Below are 24,342 nucleotides of genomic sequence, written 5' to 3' on the forward strand. Positions count from 1 at the left end.
GGTCTGGCAACTCGGCACCGTAAAATCCACTGCCAATCATGAGCAGACCGGAGTTCTGCTGTGGCGCCCCCTAACCGGGAAAAGCCGAAAGATTTATGGTAGGCATAGCCCCCCACATTGGGTGTGCATGTGTAGGGGTGAAGTCCCCCACTTGGTTAGGGTTTGAAAGTTTGTTTTCCTGTTGGTCTGCCAAGCAAATTTTTTCCCTGTGAAAAAATTTGCGGAAGTGGCCGTTTGTGCATTTTGGATTTCGCTCATTAGGTGTTGATCTTTAGGTGTCCGAAGAGCTGGTGTTTTTCTGTTATAATATAGACCCGCCATCAATATATATTAAATGTTACCTATGTAGTACATCTTCAAAAACATTGTTTGCAGCTGCTCACTTAGGCCATAATTCACAGAAACACACAGAAATTAAAAGAAGGCAAAAACATGCTTTTGTTACCTAAAGGTTCTAACCCCCAACAAGCATCTAGATTCACCACCATATGTCTTCATATAATAAAAATATTGTCCTACTCAGTCCCTCTCTTATTTTTTATTGCACCACATCTAATACAAAATTTAAAAATAATAACTATTAGTATCAAGAATATGCTTATAAAGTGTAGTGTCATCCCTTATGATTTTTAAAATCTGATACATGCTTGCTAATTTGTTCTGTAAATGGCTTTTACCTTTCAAATTCTTAGTGTAAGAAATCTGGACAAATCCAAAAATAACGGGGGGCAAACGCCCAAAATCAAGGACATGTGTTAATTATTGCTGTTATAAACTAAGAAAGTTGTTAGAATAACAGGTTTTACATTAGCATGCATTTTCTGAAGGAGCAGACCAAAATATTAGACAAAAATCAGACATATTCTGCAAAAATAAGAGACAATTAAAATACTTACCTTCCTTCATGCTAGCTAACGTTACATGCAAAGCTTGAAAAAAAAACTTGCTCCTGTACGTGTTCTACATCACTTCACAACTTCTTTCACTTTAAGTCTCCGGCTGCGTCAGTCTGAGCCCAATGATGCAATTTCTTGTGATACTTTTGCCTTCTGTAGAAGACAGGGAGATTTGTAATAAGATGTGATTGCCTTATTCCCAGACTAGAGAAAACATTATGCCGGGCTGTTTTAAAGACAGTCTGATAAGAGAAGTAAGCCAAGATTTTTTCCCTCTTAACGGAACAATGAAAGCTCTCGGAACTCCACTCATGCTCAGAGATCTGAGACCAGTAATGGTATTTTTTCTTTTTCTTTTTTTTTTGGGGGGGGGGCTGCAGCCCAGAAGCCAGTATCATGAGCCACCCCTGCCCACAAAATGTTTGTAATCCTCAGTAATGTATCATAAAATCAGTCAGTCATTAATACCAGATACTAGAGTTTCATACTCCTTATGTTCAGAAAACACATAATGCAAAACCTGTTCTTAACTTTTTAAAAAAATTACAGGAATATTTAAACATTGTCCCTGATTTTGGTAATTTGTCCTTCCATTATTTTTAGCTTTACCTAGAATTCTTTTTTGGTGCAGCGGTTAGCGTTGTCACCTCACAGCAAGAGGTTTTTCCGTTCAATTCTCGACTGGAGCACCTTCTGTGTGAAGTCTGCATGTCCTCCCCGCGGTCGAGTGACGTTAAAGACATGCAGGTAGTTGTGAGCATGAATAGATGTGCCTTCGTTGAAGGTTGGGCATTGGGCTGGCAACTCGGCACCATAAAAATCCACTGCCAATCATGAAAGGACCGGAGTTCCGCTGTGGCGACCCCTAACCGGGAAAAGCCAAAAGTCTTTATTGTGACATAGGCAAACTTACATTTATATAAAAGCAAACAAACCATATTAACAAATTCACATTTGGAAACATTATACATCATATATATTCTTCTACACAATATAATCAAGCCAACATTACATAAATTGTTCAATTCCTGCCTTTTCTTGACCATTATTCCCCTTCCAAAACATTTTTCTGCGTATATTGTTCCCAGAGTTTCCATTTTATCTATGTAATTTGCTTCTGCCCTTTTCTATTTATCCCACTTCCTGTTCTTTTATCACTTTTACAATATTTACTACTTCAAGCACAGTTGGTTTAGACATTGATTTTCATTTTCAAGAAATTGCAAGACTTCACTATGTCTGGGCAATTCAGATCCTGTATCCCAGCTCAAAAAAGTAATTTCCTTAATTATAGTTATTTGCTCACCCAGTATTTCTGATAGAGTACTCTGTAGGGAATTTTTAAAGTCTGCCAACTTATTACAGTCTGAATACATATGCTCCCAGGTACCTCTTTCTTCCCCATCACACGTCCAACATTTGCCATCTATCTGAGGAAAAATGTGTTGGCGTCTGCCTGGAGATATAAAAGTACCTATGCAAATGCAAGCAAAATCCTAAATATTCTAGAATTTTTTGTGCATCTGTGAGATACACATATGTCCTCTCCTTGTTTCTTTGTGAATTGCTTGTCTAATCTCTCATCTTATTCTTTTCTGACCTCCTCTGATTGATTTCTATAGTTATTGTGCAATCTTATACATGTCCTACTAATTATGCCATTTTTAATAGCAGCTTCTGTTCTACATTTAACAAAAATTTCAACCAGTGCCTGTCTTTCACTTAGGATTCCCTATCCTTTTCTCTTTGCCTATACTCAGATATCAATCTCTGATAGGGAAGGCAGTCTCTTGGCCTCTTCTCATTCTATTACCTTTCCCTCTCTAATTATTTGTTCCCAGTATGTTGGTCCCTTTGCCAGCTTTTTCCAGTAAATTCCAGCCATCTCTTGCCTATTTTCTGCACCCCTAATTGCAGTCATCCCTATTGGCAGACTCTCCTTTCTCCATTCCTGTTTTGCCTTAGTTCTTAGTATACTTTCTGCTACTTTATTAATATAATACTCTGTATGGCTGTTACTGTTCTCCTTAAGGATCTGCCTCCATAATCCCTCCCTCTCATTATTTCTTGAATTACCCTTCTGCTTCATCATCATCTCTTTGCACTTTAAATTGTAGTTTTCTGCTTGTGTTATGTATAAAAGCCTTAACTGTGTAACTCTAAAATATCCTTTCAAATCAGGTAATCATAAATCACCTTGTTTTATTGGAAGGATCAACTTATCCCACTTGACTTTTGCTCTCATCCCATCTCAGATAAAATCCTTCAACTATTTATTAATTACTATCCACAACTCCCCTGTTTGATTAAAAAATGTTTCTGATCTGACCATAAAACTGGCTTTACCTGGAATTCTTGAACAAAGAAGTTAAAAGGTTTGGTTGAATATGTCATCATAAATAATCTCTGTAATAATTTTAATGAAATCATTAAAATACCAAAATAAAATTAAGGCTTTAATGAAAAACACACTAGCTCTGTAGTTTACATGCTGAAACTCACAGACACACATAAGCTCACAAAAGGCACACATGCATACAGGTATATGTCATATATGTAGCTCCCACTGTATTTCATTGTAGAAGTAATACACTGTAGTTTTTCATTACACCACAAGGTGGAGCTCTTTTCAGGAATATAAAAGACAATTTTGAAAGTGAAAGGGGGACTAGAACACTAGCTGAAGGAGGGAAGACTGAAACAGGGTGCTGAAGGGAAAAAGGGCATTGCAGAATGACTGGATTTTCTTTTCTAGTGCTTTGGGACAGGGAAGTGAAGTGGCAGATTGTGTTTGTCTTTTGCTGAAATCCTGGATGATGGTATTTTGTAGAATCAGGAGAGAAGTCTGAAACCAGTAGTTCCACACCTGCATATGATTCAGCAAGAAAAGGAGTTCCTTTGGGCCTAGTACAGAGAAGCCATAGATGATTACCAGAGTTCTGGCAGGTGAATTTTCTACATTTCTCATCAGAGGAACCATGGTGCTTGGTCACTAGGATATTCTCGATGGAGTGGTGAGAGGCTATGGCCGTCATTTTATATTTTTATAAGATTGTGGATCCCCCCAAATGCTTTGTGGATTACAAATAATTCAGATCCATATGAGCTCCAACTTGGGCCCCATCATGCCGGCAGCAAGACTGTAAGTAGTCACTGGCCAGTGAATAGGGTATAATAGATTGTTTCATAGTTGGTCTGTTTAGAATTGATCAAGGGGATTGAGGGTGTTAGTACTGCTCAATGACATTGCATTTTCTCATATTTGTATTGCTGCATTATAAATCTTCATTGTTCAATGACACTTCATTTTGGTCGTGCTAGTACTGCTGCTTTCAAGAATTTTGCTGCTCAATGACATTGCATTTTTCTCATATCTGTATTGTTGTATTATAACTCTTTTATTGCTTAATGACATTGCATTTTTTCCCTTGTTTGTATTGTTGCATTATAAAGCTTTACGGCTAATTGATATTGCCTTCTTTGTGCATGTATGAATGTCAAGTCCTTTTTCTGTTGAGTTCTGGGGAAGAGGGTAAATGTATTTTTTCGTTGCATGCATATCTCACTTTGCCTTATTGCTAACTGGTGCACTGTTGAAATAATTTGTTTGTGGTTGTGCTATTGCCTTTTAAACTAGATGTGTCACTTAGAATAAAATCTGTCATTCTTGTCACCTTGGTGTGTTGGGCCTATAGAGGTGTCACCAGAGTCAGGTAGGAAGGAACCCATATCTACTTCAGCTACACCTGCACATGCACTATATTTGGAGGCTCGTCCAGGATTGCCTGTACTGCCTTGGACTCCACCCTATTCCCCTGTACATGTGGAAAGCAAATCCAGCAGAAACATGAACCCAGAAGTAGCCACTAAGTGGTGCAAACAGCACAATGCTCAGTCAGAGCATTGCTTAGTTCTAGTGTTGCCAGGGGTCACATGGACTGATATGCAAATACATCAAGTCACAGGATCCTTACCAGTTGTAGGGTGTGGATTTTTATTAGACAGAACTATGGACCCTACCGAGCACAGCACATTGGCCTTATTAGAATGGAAAAGTCCTTTAGTGTATGAGCGCATACCTTCGAGTGTACAAATTTCAGGTGAGCGTGCAGTCCGTGTGGTAATCCCTGAGAAGTGCACTACCTCAGCAACAGAGAAAATACCTGTGGAAGCTATCCATGTAGGTCAGAACCTTACACCAGAAGCTGCAGCTTCACTGTCCATAAATACTATAGGGCCTGATGTTTTGAATGCTTTGGGAAGTACTGTAGAAAAATGCTTAAAGCCTATACAGCCATTCACTGAGTTGGCTACTGCAAATTGCATTTCTTTTCTGGCAAACAACCCACACCTCAGGGAGAGGAAGATTTTGAATCCTGGCTGGATCAGGCTTCACAAGCCCTAGAGGAGTGGGATATCCCAGAATCACAGAAGAAGCAGCGGATAGCTGAAAGTCTAAAGGGATTAGCTGCAGATACTATACGCAACCTAAGGATGGGTAAGCAAGATTGCACAACCAAGGACTATTTAGGAGTACTGCAGGATGTGTTTGTAAGGACCGAGAAGGCTGCGGACCTACTGTATCAGTTTAAACATACATACCAAGAGGTTGGTGAGAAACTATCTGATTACATTAAGCAATTAGATAAAATGCTCCACCAGATCATCCCAAAGAAGGGGGTAGATCCAAAAGTAGCTGACCAAGTACGGATCGGACAAATTTTACAGGGAACTCAAGCTATGGACCCCATTGTGTGGAAAATGAGGATGAGAAATAGAGAAGAGACTCAAACTTATTCTCAGTTGGTTAAAGAGGTGAGGGAAGAGGAAGCCCTGTTGGAAGCCAAAGCTCAGTGTTCTACAGTAACTAAAACAGTGATTGAACACCAGCAGGAGCCTATAGCCATGCTCACTACTCAAACAGGAGTCGTGGCCCACAGTGCCCACAATGTAGAGGTGTCACAGTTGCAGATGCAGATGTCTTCCCTGACCGACACCATAGCTCAAGTCACCAAGACAATTGCAGAATTACAGAAAGCCATGGTAACTTTAGCTGAAGGGAGAAATACATCAGCTAGAACCTCCATGAAAGGACACAGGGAAGAACTGAATCAGACAATGTTCAGAGTTCCTACTGGATTTTGTTTTCACTGTGGGAATGCAGGGCATATAAAGCGACAGTGTCCTAATGCAGAGAACCTGAAAAAAATGAACAAACTATTATTGGCTAGTGCAATGCAGGGAAACTTCAAAGGGTTTTAGTGAAGTGCCCAGTTACAAAGAGCTCTATAAAATCGAACATCAAGAGACAGCATCCTAGATCTCCTTTCCACACAAACCCTTGTAATAGGAGAGAGAAACTACCTACTATGCACACTTCTAGCTCATCTGAGGTGAATAACCGAATTGAAAAGTCATCTCAGCCAAAATATCAGCATCTGAGACCACAAAGCATTACTAAGCAAGAGTCTTAGCCATTAAAATGGTGAGGTCAACCAATGGCACCTCAACCACATGCTGACTGCCGTACAGCTGAACAGCACTGGAAACAGAAACTACCAAATGGCCTACTGGGACCGTCCCCTGTCGTGTCAGTAAAAATAGAAGGAATGTATAGTAAAGCACTGTTGGATACTGGTACACAAATCACCATTCTGTACAGAGACTTCTACCAAAAATACTTAAAGCATTTGCCACTTGAAAAGTTAGAAGATTTGGAGATTTGGGGGCTAAGTGACACGAAGTTCCCTTATGATGATTATCTCACTCAAGTTAGAATTTTCCACTTCAGTTGTCGGGTCAACAGAAGTTTTTGAAACACTTGCTGTTGTATGCCCCAGGCCAAAGGGAAAGGATTCAGCATATCTTTTAGTAGGGACAAATACTGACCTCGTCAAAAGAATGCTAATGCCTCAGTTGACCCAGGAACTCCTAACACTACATCCTCTCCTGGGACCAGTTTCCTGTGCCCTTCAAAGGGAGAAGGATAGTAAGAAAGATGAAATTGGTCATGTGTGGACCCTGTCTGGGAAAGAGCATATAATTCATCCTGGTCAGGTCACCTGCTTGAGAGCCAAAGTGAGGATGTGTGGACAAAACGTTTCCTCTCATCTCATGATGTAAATGGATCCAGAAAGTGACTTGCCACTGGGGCTGGAACTAGTCCCAGAAGTCTGGCCTGTGGTCAAGTTAAAGCATCCTTATGACACTTTGCCTGTGGGGTTAAAGAATAAAGGAAGTACTCCCATTGTCTTGCGTTCACAAGTGCATTTGGGAAATGTTTATTCTGCCACTCCCTTACCTGCTTCTTTGTCGACAAGGAATGAGAGCAGAGCCAACAAGTTGAAGCTGGAAGATATTGATATAGGAGGTGGTCTCTTCCCCCCCTGAGTGGCTAATCAGAGTTAAAGAGCTACTAATTGTTTTTCGACTAGTGAACCAGATGTGGGCTTTGCAAAAAGTGCAGAACACTGAATAAGAGTAAAAGAGGACTGGCCTTTCAGGGAATGTTCCAGAAGAGTAGCTCCAGGAGACCTGAAGGTCTTAAGAAAAGATTTGGAAGAACTAAAAAGCCACAGGGATAATTCAAGTCAAGAAGTCCATATGCCTCTCCCCTTGTCGTTGTCAGGAAAAAGAATGGGTCAATTTGCATGTGTGTTGACTATCATACTCTGAATCAGCGAACCATTCCAGACCAATACACAACTTCCCGGACTGAAGATGTTCTAAATTGCCTGGTGGGCAGTAAGTGGTTCAGTGTGCTAGACTTAAGGAGTGGATACTATCAAATCCCTATGCACCCAGAAGATAAAGAAAAGACTGCCTTCATCACCCCTTTGGGATTTTTTGAGTTTGATCACCTACGTCACTGTTTATCAAATGCACCGGCAACTTTCCAAAGAATCATGCATCTCCTGGAAGTCTTAGTCTACCTGGACGACATCACTGTCTTTGGGAGGACCCTACAGGCGCACGAAGAAAGACTGATGAAGGTATTGGACAGGATTGAGAAGGAAGGCCTGAAGTTGTCATTGGAAAATGCAAGTTCTTCCAACCTTCAGTAACCTATGTGGGACATGTAATGTCTGCAAATGGAATATCCACAGATCCCAGCAAAGTTAAAGCAGTGACATCTTGGCCCAGACCCAAAACTATCACAGAAATGTGATCTTTCTTGGGATTCTGCAATTACTATAGAAGGTTTGTGGAAGTATTTTCAAAGATAGCAAGACCCCTCAACCATTTGCTCCAAAATGATGAGAAAGCCGATGAAACAGATGAAGATATCCTTGTGAAAAAACCTAAGGGATTGAGAGGTTCTAAAGAACTCATCAAGACTCAGGCTCCTGAGTGCAAAGAGTCGTTTTAACAGTTTAAGTATTGCCTCACACATGCCCCTGTGCTGGCATATGCTGACTCAACAAAGCCATACACTTTACATGTGGATGCTAGCAGGGGTGGCTTAGGAGGAGTCCTTTACCAGAAGTATGACAAGAAGCTGAGACCTGTGGCTTTTATCAGTCGGAGTTTATCCCCCACAGAAAGAAACTACCCTGCACACAAGATGGAATTCCTTGTCCTAAAGTGGGTGGTAGTGGACAAGCTGCATGACTATCTATGGGGATGAATTTGAAGTGCAGACTGACAACAATCCTCTGACATACATCCAGACCACTGCAAAGCTAGATGTTACTGGCCACAGATGGATGGCAGCTCTATGCAACTATAATTTCAGTTTGAAATATCGCCCAGGTCATAAAAATGGAGATGCTGATGGAATGTCCAGAAGACCTCAGGGAGATTTACACCCCGACGATAAAAGGGTGGAAATTCCAGTCCAGGGGTGAGAACTATGTGTCAGATTGCAACCTGCTATCAACACACTGAATGTTGGGCCCAGAAGTTGGGTCTGTCGACAGCAAGCATAGCCCAAGCTTACTGTTATATGGTCACTTTACAGGCTTCATTGCTACCAGCTTTGAGTAACAGTGACCTCAGGAGAGATCAAAGAGAAGATCCCTTAGGTCAGCTGGTGGTAGCTGCTTTAGAGAAGAAACAAGTTAATATGCTTCGCATGGATATTCATACTCTGGCAAGACTTTTGGCCAAAGAATGGGACAAACTCCAGATACAGAATGGACTAGTGTATAAGAGATCTCCAAGTGCACTCGGCAGTGAAAAATGGCAATTGTTACTTCCTCAGAAGTATAGAGAAGTAGTACTCAGGTCATTGCATGATGAACATGGTCAACTTGGTTATGACAGAACTATGGGTCTGGTACAAGACAGGTTCTACTGGCCATGCATGAAGCAAGATGTTGAGGATTATTGTTGTACATGTCTTCGTTGCATTCAGAGAAAGACTCTGCTGACCAGAGCTGCCCCATTGAGTCAGATGGAAAGTAGTGGACCCATGGAACTGGTCTGTATAGATTTTCTGTGCATTGAACTGGATGAAGGCGGGATCAGTAATGTGCTGATGGTAACAGACCATTATAACAGATATGCTCAAGCATTTCCCATTCGCGATCGGAAAGCTATTACAGTGGTGAAACTACTAGTTGAGAAGTTCTTTGTACACTATGGCCTGCCAAAAAGGATACACTCTGATCAAGGATGTGATTTTGACGGCAAGCTTGTCCATGAACTACTCACTCTGTTGGGAGTCCAAAAAAAAAGCTGCAGCAGTCCTTATCATCCTCAAGGGGATCCTCAGCCTGAGCGTTTCAGCAAAACTTTACTAGACATGTTTGGGACACTATCTGCTGAGAAGAAGAGTCAATGGAGTAGACATGGGTTCATATTAGAAGAATGAAAACCCTAAACCACGAATGCTCACATGAGCAAAAATGCCGGAAATCGAAAGTGGGATTGTGGGGTCTTCTTACAGTGAAGAGTGGGATATTTGCCCTTTCCTCACTGTAGTCTGACCTTGGAGTTAGAATATATATTGAGAGGGGGGTGTGGGGGGTGCAGCCCCCCACAATAGCAACTTCGATCACTGGCATTTTCGCTCATGTGAGCATTCGCGATTTAGGGTTTTCGTTCTTCTAATATGAACCCAGTAGACATGTAGCCGCAGTGGTGCATGCTTACAACAGTACTAAAAATGATGCTACAGGATTCTCACCTAACTTCCTAATGTTCAGAAGAGAAGCTCGTCTTCCTGTTGACGTCACCTTTGGAGTCACAGCTGATGAGACACCAGTGTAATGTCATGGCAGTTATGTGGAGAGACTCAAGAAGAACCTCAGACAGGCTTATGAGCTTGCTGAAAAATCAACAGAACAAAGACATCAGCGAAACAAGGCTCGCTATCACAATAAAGTAAATATGCATGACTTGTAGCCAGGGGACAGAGTTATTTTGAGAAATTTGGGACTACAAGGAAAGCATAAACTAGTTGACTGCCGGGGATCTGAGATTTACATAATTTGTTCTCAGCTACCTAATATCCCTGTTCTACCAAGTTTGCCCTGAGGGGAAAGAAGGACCCATTAAAACCTGGCACTGCAACAACTTAATGCCTTTGGCAAAATCAGTGAGACTCATGAATCCGGAACCCAGAATGGCTCAGTGGAAGCCTAACTCAAGACTAAGGTGGAGAGGAACTATCCTCTCCAATGTTCAAAAACCTATGCTCCCTCCTGCTGAAGGAGAGGAGGACAGTGATGATGACTGGGGTTTAAGTGGGCTTTTTTATGAGGATGCTCAAGACCCCTTGGGCTGCAACCTCAATGTAAATGCACCATAATTAATTCCTTGTCATTTTGAGTAGCCCAGACCTAACAATAGACTAAGTAATGTTTCTGTGCATCTTACAGAACCTGATACTGATGGAGGCCCTGCTATGCAAACTTCAGAAAATAGTGCTGAGGACAGTCATGCCATTATGGAAAATGAAAGTGAAGTTATACAAGAGAAGATCTTAGAAGTGGATAATATGCTTACTGAAGAACTGGACATTGAATGTGATGTGGGTGACAAACCTTCCGAGCAAAATTCCTTAGCTGTCTCTTCCAAACCAAAACTGTAGAGAATGATTTGGCCCTCACAGAGACTACAGGAACCTGTGACCACTGCTCATCGGAGAGTCTGCGCCCATAATCCCTGTGCCTCCTACTCCAGTGGTGACATCCCTTCCCAAGTTACGCATAAGGCTGATTACCCTTGATGGAATGTACCTTTTGAATGCAAAAATATTGTTCAGTTGATGGTGCATTAGTGCTTGTAAATATTTTGCTGCTAATCTACCTTTGACTTGGAGGGGACCCAAGATTTTCAAGTGGGGGGAGAGTGTAGCTCCCACTGTATTTCATTGTAGAAGTAATAGAGTGTAACAAAACTCACCATTACATTATAATTGCTGCAATTGGACACTAAACAACAATATCTTACTAGACCTAATAGTCAAGGAACAGATAGTTTCAGCCCTAAAGGAGCTCACCAATGATCCTAAGAACTCAAGTATTCCATATGACATCCAATGGGCAGCTTGTAAAGCTACTATTAGAGGATTATTTATTCAGAAAGCCACATACCTTAAAAAAAGGAGAGAAAAGGAAAACTGTCTTTTATCGCAACTTAGAGAACTTAATGAGAAACTTCTGACAAACCACTCTCCAACTTTAGAAAATGAGATATTAGAGAAGCAAAGGGAATTATTCCATCTTCATCAATCCAACTACTCCCTGCTAGAACTAAGATATATCGCTAAATACTCAGAGTGGCTACAAACACCCTCTAAGGCTTTGGCTAGACTAATTGATAATAAACAAACCTCACCTAGACTTGCCCTGATCAACTACCAAGGTAAACTCTGCAATTCAGACAAACAAATCATCAACTCATTCCATCAAGTATATTCAAATATATATGCTAGTTACGAACACCAAACCCCAATCTCAGAGATTAATGAATTCCTCAATAACATAGATTTCCCAAAATTAAACGAGGATCAGAAAAGCTTTCTATCTGCTCCATTGAGTCAACTAGAAATCATAAAAGTCATCAGCAACCTCAAGTCAGGGAAAGCTCCAGGACCTGACGGATTCTCTCCAGATTTCTATAAAACTTTTAAAGATACCCTAACTCTCATCTTACTCAAACTATTTAACAGTGTGTCGTCTTATGGAATATCAGATCTGTACCTTAATCACTCCAAGAACATTTTAATCCCTAAAAATAATTTGGACAAATCAAACATTAATAACTACCGGCCAATCTCCCTAATGAACATCGACATAAAAATTTTATCATCCGTACTAGCTGAAAATTTTAAAAAAGTAATCCCTTTTCTTATTTCTAAAGAACAAGCTGGATTCATGGCTGATAGACACACTTGGAATAACACCTTAACGCTGGAAACTATGATCAAACTTACGAAGAAAGAGAAAAACCCAAGATACGCTTTGATTATAGATGCATATAAAGCATTTGATAGGGTGAAATGGAACTTTTTGTTCACAGCCTTATCCCATTACATATACCAATCAAATTCATTAACATTATCAAAACACTATATAACAGTTCCTATAAGCGTCTATTTATTAATAAAAGATTCTCGCAACCGATAACAATTTTGAATGGAACCAAACAAGGGTGCCCCCTATCCCCTCTTCTCTTTAATTTGTATCTAGAACATTTTTTCTTAGCTTTAGCACAAAAGACGTACCACTCAGTTCCCAGAATACTAGATAACAGAATAGGTTTGACCGCATTTGCCGACGACCTGAATCTATATCAGACACCAAGATGTTAATCACCACACTGCATACCTTTGCTCATATTTTGGACTATAAAGTTAATCAAGACAAATCCTGTATTTTCCCGATTAACCCCGATACCCACAGAGAATACCTCTTACCCAATTCCCCATTTCATATGATATACTCTTTTAAATACCTAGGGATCAGTTATGACCACTCTTCACATTCCATACTGCAGTCAAACTTAATGAAAGTATGAACAACTATTTCTCAAGACATGTCCAGATGGCAACAGATGAAACTTCCCATGCTATCTAAATCTCCTATCATTATGATGAATATTCTTCCTAAAATTCTTTACCTTTTTCATGCATCTCTCTCCTCCATTCCCAATACATTCTTCTCTAAAATCCACAAAGCATTTGCGAACTTTATCTGGTATCCAAAATCAGTAAGAGTGTCATATCAAAGGCTTACACTTCCCAAAGATAGGGGAGGTCTTGGTCTGCCTAACCTTCAACTTTATTACAGAATCCTACACACTAACAGACTAATTAAAATTGCTAGTTACAGACCCAACAACCAAATACGGACTCCTTATTGGATTAAAATGTGGTTTAATCATGCCTTAAGGAATTACCTTAATCCTAAAGCTCTCCCTTATTTAGACCCAATAGCTCTGAAACCATTAAAGCTTCATCATATCCTAAAGAAAAAAATCTAAGATTTTCAAGATCTAGTTAAATCCATGAATTTGGAAAATGCCTTTATGCTACTCCAGCCTATCCATCTAAATCCCAATCTCAAGTTAAATAGAAACATGATTAACTTAATTGATTACCCTCTAATCAAAGATTTTACTTTATGGGATATCCACAAATATAGACAACGTTCACTCACAAAATTAAGGGAAGATCTGAATGTATCCAAAAAATACGTTATAATTTTGCGACAAATCAGGGAACTTATGGCACCTCTGCCTTATGGTCTTAACATAGTTCAGATATCAGTCAGGTCAGTAAATTATTGGAGATTCTAGGTAGTAATAAAAGCATATTATCCCACGCATATAAACTTATCTGCACAATGGTATACCAAGATAAATTAGTGTTTGCAGATTACTGGAATCATCATGATCTGGATCTTTCAATGGACCAGAAATTGTCTGCCATTAAATCCACTATTTCTTTTTTCCCTTTCAAAAAACGTATTTATACGCAATTCATGATTACAAATAATCTATATTTCACGCCCGTTCATTTAAATAAATTTAACCCGAATACCTCGTCAGCATGTCCATATTGGTCTTATCCCAAAGCTGATATCCTACACATAATATGGTTCTATAGATACTCCAACAGTATTTGGTGTTCCCTTAAGGTGAAACTTGACAAAATAGGATATCACAAATCAACCCTCTCATGGGAAATGGCCCTATTACATATCACAAATACTAATATTCCAAAATTGAAATCTCACTGTTTAATTACCATTTTTCTACTAGTCAAATTTTACATTACCAAAAACTGGATGGATCATACCAAGATGTCATGGAATGGATTCAGGAACATGGTGATTAAAAATATTACATCGCAAAAGTTTTTAATAACAAACCCTAAGAAACGTGCTTATTTCCAGAAGATCTGGAATACATTATTTGAAATTTTAGCTGTTAATTAACATCCGGTTAATATACGCTTGATATAGTTGAACAGATCCGTCGATATTTGCTTTTTTGATTCTTCTCTTTGTGCTCTCTTGTTTCACTGATTATCTGTTGTGTGGTCTAGATTACAATTATGTTGTAAATATCCTTCTCTGATTGACTCTTTAGTAGATAGATAATATCAATACATTGAATTGTATTACCTCTGTTTCCCACTTACAGATGTATTTTTCACTTTAGGCATTTCAGGAAATTCTCTTTGCAGCACTATTGTATATAATGTTAGTTCTTCTTTTGGCTTTTCCAGGTTAGGGGTCACCACAGTGGAACTCTGGTCTGCTAATGATTGGCAGTAGATTTTTTATAGGTGCTGAGGTGCCAGCTCGTCGCCCAACCTTCAACGAAGGCACGCCCATTTTACGCATGTCTTTCGAACGCCACTTGACCACGGGGAGGACATGCAGACTCCACACAGAAGGCGTTCCCACTGAGAATTGAACAGGAGACCCTCTTGCTGTGAGGCAACAATGTTGCCGCTGCACCTCCGTGGCTTATACTATTGTATATAATGTACATATTTTTATTCAACTGTCATCTTATATCTGAATGTTTATTACTACTCTACAAATGTTTGTGTTATATCTGTTTTGAAAAACAATAACATTTCTATTTAAAAAAAAAAGAAGTAATACAGTGTAATTTTTCATTACACCACAAGGCGGAGCTCTTTTCAGGAATATAAAACAATTTTGAAAGTGAAGGAAGGGACTGGAACACTAGCTGAAGGAGGGAAGACTGAAACAGGAAGCTGAAGGGAAAAAGGGCATTGCAGCATGACTGGATTTTCATTTCTAGTGCTTTGGGACAGGGAAGTGAAGTGGCAGATTGTGTTTGTCTTTTGTTGAAATCCTGGATGATGGTATTTTGTGGAATCAGGACAGAAGTCTGAAACCAGTAGTTCCATGCCTGCATATGATTCAGCAAGAAAAGGAGCTCCTTTGGGCCTAGTACAGAGATGCCATAGATGATTACCAGAGTTCTGGCAGGTGATTTTTCTACTTTTCTCATCAGAGGAACCACAGTGCCTGGTCACTAGGATATTCTTGATGGAGTGGTGAGAGGCTCTGGCTGTCATTTTCTATTTTTATAAGATTGTGGATCCCCCCCCCCCCAAATGCTTTGTGGATTACAAATAACTGGGATCCTTATGAGCTCCAACTTGGGCCCCATCATGCTGGCAGCAAGACTGCAAGTATTCACTGGCCAGTGAACAGGATATAATAGAGCGTTTCATAGTTGGTCTGTTTAGAATTGATCAAGGGGGTTGAGGGTGTTAGTACTGCTCAATGAAATTGCATTTTCTCATGTTTGTATTATTGCATTATAAATCTGCATTGTTCAATGACATTGCATTTTGCTCATGTTAGTACTGCTGCCTTCAAGAATTTTGCTGCTCAATGGGATTGCATTTTCTCATATCTGTATTGTTGTATTATGACTCTTTTATTGCTTAATGACACTGCATTTTTTCCCTTGTTTGTATTGCTGCATTATAAAGCTTTACTGCTCATTGATATTGCCTTCTTTGTGCATGTTTGAATGTCAAGCCCTTTTTCTGTTGAGTTCTGGGGAAGAGGGTAAATGTATGTTTTCGTTGCATGCATATCTCACTTTGCCTTATTGCTAATTGGTGCACTGTTGAAATAATTTCTTTGTGGTTGTGCTACTGCTTTTTAAACTAGATGTGTCACCTAGAATAAAATCTGTCATTCTTGTCACCTTGGTGTGTTGGGCCTATAGAGGTGTCACCAGAGTCAGGTAGGAAGGAACCCATATCTACTTCAGCTACACCTGCGGGTGCACTACATTTGGGGGCTCGTCCGGGATTACCTGTACAGCCTTGGCCTCTACCCTATTTCCCTGTTGCATGCATATCTCACTTTGCCTTATTGCTAACTGGTGCACTGTTGAAATAATTTGTTTGTGGTTGTGCTATTGCCTTTTAAACTAGATGTGTCACCTAGAATAAAATATGTCATTTTTGCCACCTTGGTGTGTTGGGCCTATAGGGGTGTCACCAGAGTCAGGTAGGAAGGAACCCATATCTACTTCAGCTATACCTGCGGGTGCACTACACACACACACACACACACACACACACACACACACACACACGCACACACACGCACACACACGCACACACACACACACACACACACACACACACACACACACACACACACACACACACATTTCTGAAGGACAGGTACATCCTTATGTCTATTTTTTTAAGTTTACTTAGATCAACTAATAAGGAATATCCTTACTGTGTAAGTAATGCACTTACTTTGTTGAAGGGTTCATTCAATATTCCCATGAGGATCACCACATCTGGTGAATAAAGCACTGTGGTGCATTTTCCTCCTTGACATTCCTTATATATTTGGGCCATGTTTATTAAAAAGATTTGTAAATTTGTATTAAGCTACTTTCCAAATACATCTAGTTATCCCTCAGTGATGTCACCTTATGGGTAACACTGGATACTTCTGTAGACTTTAGTGCAAAGTCTTCTATGCATGTATGATTTTGCATCCATTAAACTTTGTAAATTCATCCAAAGCTATCCATTAGCTGATGTCATGGTGATAAAGGTGACCTAAAATTCTTAGTGAGGTAAGAGTATAGAGAAATTATATTTTATGATCATTATAATAACCGAAGGGTAATTTGAAAAAAATTAACTCTTAGATGGGAAGACTATCATGGTACCACAGGCAAAGTATGCCATGGTGCAAAAGATATATCATAAAATGGTGACAAAACACTTTAATGATTTTGGCGTCATCATTAATGGTAGTTTGGAGTATGAAAATAAAATAAATTCTGTAGCTCAGAGATGTTATTCTGTTGTGAGGGACATCTTTAGAACTTTAAGAACAAGACTTCCTGAAGAGTTGTTGATCAGATCACATGTAGAATATGGAGGACCAGTGTGCATTTGTAATATGAAAATACTCCATCATCTAGAAAGAATTTATATACTGTATCATGCATGGAAAACTTGGATCTCTAATTACCTTATAAGGAATGACTGACTAGCTTACAGCTGCACTTGGTTAATTATCATTTAACTGTAAGTGCCTGTATGACAAAAGGCCTAGCATCCATGTGGTGTGGGTTATAACCATAGTATGGCTATAAGGAATAACAATTTCAGTGCAAGCAAACAACATTAAAACAGACTTTTTGTCAGAAGACAGTCAGGTGTTGCAGTTCTCTTCCTCTGAGGGTAGCAGAGATATTATATTTTTAAGAACAGTATGGATGCAAAATTTTTAAGTTAAGGGATTTATTCAGGATACAAAATCCCAGAAAACTCTTGGGTCTTAAGTTTGTTATGCTAATATATTGTAATGTTGTAAGAGGAAGTTATTTTCCTCCAATTGTTGCGTGAAGCTTTTTTCTGTACACATCATTCTTACTTTTTATGAAATCTTGCATTATTTCTTTTGAGTCATATGTTACATCATCTGTGACACCATGCAGGCTTGGAGGCATAGCTACATCTCAGACTTTTATAACCATACGATAATGAAATAATTAGACCGGTCATTGGTGCTAGCTGCAGTATCAAACTCAGGTACTGACTGCAGTCATTCTTTTTATGTGTATATTATCAGTCACAGATGACTAGCTTCACACCTTAGGTAGAAAATGTGACATGGAACTCCAAGTCTGAATCTGAATGAAGGTACTAGGTAAGTTACTCTTTCAAGTATAACATTCAAACATAACTTAAAATGCTGTGTAAAAGAAGGCCACTTACAGAAATCAAAGTATGTCATTAGAAAAGACAGACTGATACTCTTGCCAGAGAAAGTTGAAAAAAATATTAAATCAAAATACTGTCAGTGCAAGTTAACGAAGAGCTATTACTAAAGTAAATGCTCTTCTGTGTTTACTACCAGTGTTCCATAACATCTCATCAAAGTAAAAACATTAAATGTAAGAAGAAATCATGGAGTTCTGCAGGCCCCATCTCGTCAAGCCAGTCTGTGGTATAACAAATCAGAAAACAGTAGTAACCAGTTAGAATGATGCAGAGACTGTAATACTGCGGAAAAGAATAAGATTTTTCTTTTTCATTTTTTGGTTGCTGATTTCTTTTAACTAGCCTCATTATGACTTGACAAGAAATATGGTCATTCTATCTGACAAATTCTGAAAATTAGCATGACGATGAGGTAGTACAGTGCAGTTGGCAGCGTGCTTCAGGCCTAGTGAAATTATTCTTATTTTTAGAACCGCTGTCTGTGAATTAAATAAATAGAGTTAAGTTGTGTATGATATATTTGGTCTCAGGAAGGGTCTATAAAAAATTGTCAATTAATCAAAAAAAGGATGCCAACCACAGTCATCCTTATGGCCATCCACCAATGACAGCCATAAGTGATGTATCTCAGCTATAGTTTGTCTGTATATCAGCTACAGTTTGTCTGTATACCCACACTATGTCTATAGATGTCTGTTTCACACAGAACATAGATGTACAGGCATATATAATAACTAGTAAAATTGGTATTTTACCATCATCACAGTAGGATCTTGCTGAGTTGATCCAGTGCACCAGATGTTCTAATGTTTCCTGCCTATCCACAGAGTACATGAGTATTGCAGCACTAGTGTAGCGATAGTAAGTGGTGGACAGGGAATCGAACCTCTCTTCACCAACAGTATCCCACAGGGTCACCTGTAAACGAAATCATAAAAAAATTATTCACTTAGAATTGGACCCTGGAGAATTTCTGACATTTGCTATGGTAAATACGTTACTGATGTAAGACACACTTCTGCTGTCTCCAGCTAGACAGTTATCACTAGTTTATTAATACTTTTGGTTTTGCAGATTTAGCAATAAGGATCACTTGAAAGAGGTCTGGAAAGCCTGAGTCCAGTATGCAGTCTCAAGAATATGACCTGAAGTGCAATAGGGGAGAGCAGCTTTGCACAGCAGATACACTATAACAGATGCTCTAGTGTTGCTTTAGAACTGCTTCTGTATTTCTTCCAGTATTTAAGGCCCTGTCCTTGTGCTTCAAATCTTAAAGTACACACACACACACACACACACACACACACACACACACACACACACACACACACACACACACACACACACACAGCAACTGTAAATTCATCTGTGCGTTGTGTGCGTTGCAGGGTAATAATTACTTCAGGATTTAGCTACAAGACATCAATACCGTAAATTTCTCTTCTCCATCTGAGAAGCATACCTAATAAATTGCAAATGCAGGAACAAAACTCATAAAAAACACTATTGAAATATTTAGCACTGCCTTTCAGAATAAATATACAATTATATCATTACTGACAGCAAAATGTCTCACACTTTGTTTTCCCTGGGCCTTAAGCTAATAAATAGCCATTTGAAAGGTCTAGTTTTCTTATGTTTTCTGCATTTGGTTTATTTATTTGTTAACCTGGTAAGTTAAATGGTCTATCGTCGACCATTTTCAGCTGCAACCTAGGTCATACAGGCAAGGACAAACACAATACATATGGAGAGTTTACAGTAGCTAATTAATCAGCATGTTTTTTGGGGAAATGAGAGATAACCCATGCAACATAGGAAGAGTATTTATTTTATTTTTATTTTATTTTACATTTGTTGACCGGGCTAGTCTAGCTGGATACATGTCAATTTTCAGTAGAGGCCTGGGGAGAAAAGCTCCAAGAAAAACATACAAAAAGAAATATAAAAGTCATAACAGATCAAACTAAAAAAATACAATTGTAACAAAAAAATAATTTTTTTTTTTTACAAATACAATAGTCGGTGAGGATAACATTAGCAGTAAGCATCAATGGGTAATGTACAAGAGATGATCAATATCCAATATATACATACATTTTATTTGCAATAATATGGTATTTTGCTTCTTTAGGGTAAAATTATACAGTTTTAGAGTAATTATTAGTTTAAAAGGAAAAAAGTTAGTCAGGGTTAGTACAGGAGCATAGCCAGTGTGTCTTAAGAAATAGTTTTAGATTCTTTTTAAAGAGTGAAAGAGAAATTTGAGTTGTGAGTTCAGTGGGTAGTAAATTCCATAGATTTCCTACAGAGTTAGAGTACAGGGAGTCACCTGATGAGTTATTGGATCTAGAAGTGTTGATCAGCAGTTTGTTTGAGGAGCATAAGTTCTTGATATTATTGTAAGGTGTAATGATGGTAGAGAGTATTGGAGTGTTGGTGGGTTGATGCAGGGTCTTGTGGACAATGGCAAGCTGGTGAAATTGAAGATGGTTAAGAAATTCTAGCCAGTCTAGTTGTTTTAGGTGCAGACAGTGATGAGTTCTGAAAGGAGAGCCTGTAGCAAATCAAGCAATATTATTATAGGATGTTGCCAGTTTGTTGAGGTTGTTTTTAGAAAGGTTAGTGTATATAGGGGAAGCATAGAGTAGAGTTGAGATTAAGTGGGTTCTTGCTATAGTGGTCCTAGCCACTGGTGTAAGAAAGGGCTTGATTCTGTAAAGGGATCCCAGTTTTTTTGTTCACTGATTTTATTGTGCTGTTTATATGACTATCAAAGTTGAGGTTGTTGTCTATTGTTATTCCTAACAGTTTAGTGGTTGTGTCGGGAGAAATAATAGTACCATCATTAGATGTGAGTGTGAGATGAATAGGGGTGGAGTTTCGGGTTGGTGTGAAGAGTAACAGTTTAGTTTTTGGGGGGTTAAGGAGGAGGCAGCGGTTTGAGAACCATTGTTCTACAGTGTTGAAAGCTTTTTGGGTAAGAGATTTAAGTTCAGTTTGAGAGGTGGCTGTACAGATACTAGTATGGTCATCTGCATATTGAATGCAGGTGATGTGTGGGATTGCTGATTGAAGGTCATTAATATAAATGAAAAATAGGAGTGGGCCTAAAATGGAGCCCTGTGGAACACTGAGGGAAATAGGAAGGTTATTAGAGAGTTTATTTTGCCAGAGTACAGCCTGTTGCCGGTTTTCAAGGTAAGATTTGAACCAATTAATGGCTAGGGGATTGAGTGAAAGGGATTTCAGTATGTGTAGGAGGAGTTGGTGATTAACCATATCAAAGGCTTTAGATAAATCAATGAAGACTACAGAGGAAAGAATATTATTGTTACGATTTTTATTGATGCTGTCTGTGAAGGATAGAAGGGCAGTGGTGGTACTGTGGAAAGGTCTGAATCCATGTTGACAGTTGGCAAGTAAGTTGTTATGGAGAAGGTGGTTAAGTAGTTGCTTATGGATGCATTTTTCCATTATTTTTGCAAGAGGAGATAGCAGAGCTATAGGACGAACGTTAGAATAGTCATTGGAGTGTCCCCTTTATGTAGTGGGATGATATGGGAAACTTTCCAGATGGATGGGATAGTTCCTTCACTTATGGTTCTATTGATCAGAATGGAAATGGGGTAAGCAATGACTTTAGCTCCTTTTTGTAGGAATTCTGCTGGGAGTTGGTCTGCTGAGGGGATGGTAGGTTTTAATCTTTGGAGAAGGGAGCAAATGAAGGAAGTAGACACTGTTTGTAAATGAAATGGTGGGGGTGGAATAGTGGTAGAACTAGGCAGATTTGAGGTATCAGGAGATAGATGGCTAGCAAGATTTTGGATAATGTCAGTGAAGAAAGAATTGAAGGCATTAGCAGTTTGAGAGGGATTGTCAGGGTTGGAGCCAAGTGGGTTGGGAGTGATTGGTTGACCTGGGTATAGAAGTTTGTTAATGCTAGTCCAAAACTTTTGTGGTTCCTTGTGGTAGGTTTGCTGTATTTGAAAGTAAAAGTTCTTTTTGCCTAACAGGATGGCTTTTTTTGTATTATTTCTATGTTGTCTAAAAATGTGGTGATCTGAAGGATTTTTAGTAGAACGCCATTTTGCCCAGGATTTGTTTCTAAGAAGGATTTTTTGCCTAGTATTATTAGTGAGCCAAGGGGCTGGTTTAGTTTTATTTCTAACAGAGCGTGATGGTCCAGGATGGTTAGGAATGTAAAATTGAAGTAATCTACTGCTTCATTGAGTGGGAGAGATTTTAACGGTGACCAGTTACATTGTTTGAGTTCAGTTTGGAAAAGTTCCAGGTTAAATTGCTTTTTGGTGCGTAGTGTTCTGTATAAGAAAGGGAAAGTTAGGTTGGTTTTATGTCTTATAATATAGGTTAGTGAATGGTCACTTAGGTCATCTGAGAGGGTTCCTGCTTTGTATGCTTGATGAGGACTATTAGTAAATATTCAGTCCAAGGTACTTTCTTTGTTGTTGTGTCTATTAGTTCTGGTAGGGGAGTTAATAGTTTGTGAGAAGCCATAAAGGTTGATATGGGTGGTTGGGTGTGTATTACTACAGGTCTTCCAGTCTATATTAAAGTCTCCTAGGACTATGGTTTCTTGTGGGAGATTTATGGAAAGCCAGTTAAGGATATTCTCGAGTGTACTGATGTTATTTCCTGGGGGAAGGTATATACAGATAATATTTATGGCCTTATGTGTGCTGATTTGAAATTTAGTGATAAGTATTTCAGCACTATTGTCTGAAGGTGGGCTAAGATTTACAGTGCTATATGCAATATCTGCACAGATAGTGTCTGGAGAACAGAATTAAAGCCCTGGAGCTGTAAAGAAAAGATTCTAGCCACTAAGCTATGTGCTGCCCTATACTTTACATAAGGCTCTGTGTCTTCTAAATGGACTGTTCGTGAATGTAGAAACTAATCCATTACTTTATTCCATAGTGATAACAGTATAGAAATTGAAGTAGCTGTTCCACTGTATGGTAGATGCAGGTAGACCAGGAGATACAAATTCAGACCTAAGTTCCTTAACTTTGCATTCTCTACTGTCACAACCCATCATGCACAGTTTATTAAACTGTCTCTGAAAAAGGCTACCATGTCCTCCTTTCAGAAAAGGGTTACCTCTCTGTTTGAAAAACTGGGGAGTTATAGAAAGGTAGAGAAGAACAGGCCTATTCCACTTCTGCAGATTGTTTTGAATGTCCCTCAGAGTGGTGGCAGTGTGGTTGATTGAACATTTGGCCACATTATATTCTGATGGCACAGCACATTTTTTTTTTTTTTAGTTTAGGTTTAGTACCCTTTTTGATGTAGCATATATCAAGATGGTATTCTGAAGATCATGGGCAGTGAAGCTTACAATGAAGCCATGTTTCTGAACCTCAGTAGGTCATTTGACTCTAAGGACCATCCTTTTTCGACTGGTAAAGCTTGGCTATGTGAGTACTTGCCAGAGGTGGTAAACTGAATCATAGGTTCATAGAAAGGTTCTTACTGAGATTATGATCAAGGAGACCATCAGGAAGCTCAGCCACAACACCCACTACTGGTGGGAGACTAACAATGCTTCCCATTCAGTTTCACATTAAGGCTGAATGGCCTAAAATCTCACCTAGTGGACTTAGGTATGGAAGCATGTCAAATGACCTTTTACTAGTTTCTCTTTTAGGTTCATAGGTTCATAGGTTTTATTACTAGCTCTGCTGCCCTAAAGGCATTTATAAGCCTAAGCCCATTGTGTGGCTACTTCACCCTTATTATAAAAAAAAACTGTGCCCATTAGTTTGTTGTGCCTCTGTCCTGCATCCCATTGATGCTGTGTTTTGGCTTTTGATCAGATCTCACCAATACCCTCCAGTGTCTTCTTTGAGATGAATTTCTTCTGGATGCTCATGGGACTGAAGTAGCACTTCATATGTATGAGCTTGTAATTTCTAAGGGAGATGTTTCCTATTTTAAAGTAGCCAAGGGATTAGAGCACAAAGAGACAAAATGAATAATTTAGTCTCTGATAACCTTCTAATTGTAGACAACTGGGAAGACCTACTGTAAGTAGTACTGTTTGGTACTAAGGCTCTGCTTAATGGGACTCCATTAGGATGACCAGTGAAACTCTTTAAATGAGGTTTCATTCAAATATCTTGGTGTGAGCATATATCTTCAAACTTAGGTTTATAGGACTCTGGTGATCTGGTTTTGTGGTTGGCGTAATGGACAAGGTGTTTACCTTACAGA

The 24,342-nt window shown here is 39.1% G+C and overlaps 1 protein-coding gene across 1 annotated transcript in view; it reads right to left on the reverse strand.

The window, feature by feature from the left end:
- LOC122797783 (ras-related protein Rab-10-like) overlaps positions 1–24,342 on the reverse strand; it is a 521,687-nt gene that overhangs the window by 10,827 nt on the left and 486,518 nt on the right. Inside the window, exon 3 of the mRNA XM_044066304.1 lies at positions 18,861–19,023. Coding sequence (XP_043922239.1) covers positions 18,861–19,023 — 163 coding nt within the window. The remainder of the gene's footprint in view (positions 1–18,860; positions 19,024–24,342) is intronic.

The sequence above is a fragment of the Protopterus annectens genome, chromosome 3.part1 (assembly GCF_019279795.1).
Source record: "Protopterus annectens isolate FY-2018-M chromosome 3.part1, PAN1.0, whole genome shotgun sequence".
Lineage (NCBI taxonomy): Eukaryota > Metazoa > Chordata > Ceratodontiformes > Protopteridae > Protopterus > Protopterus annectens.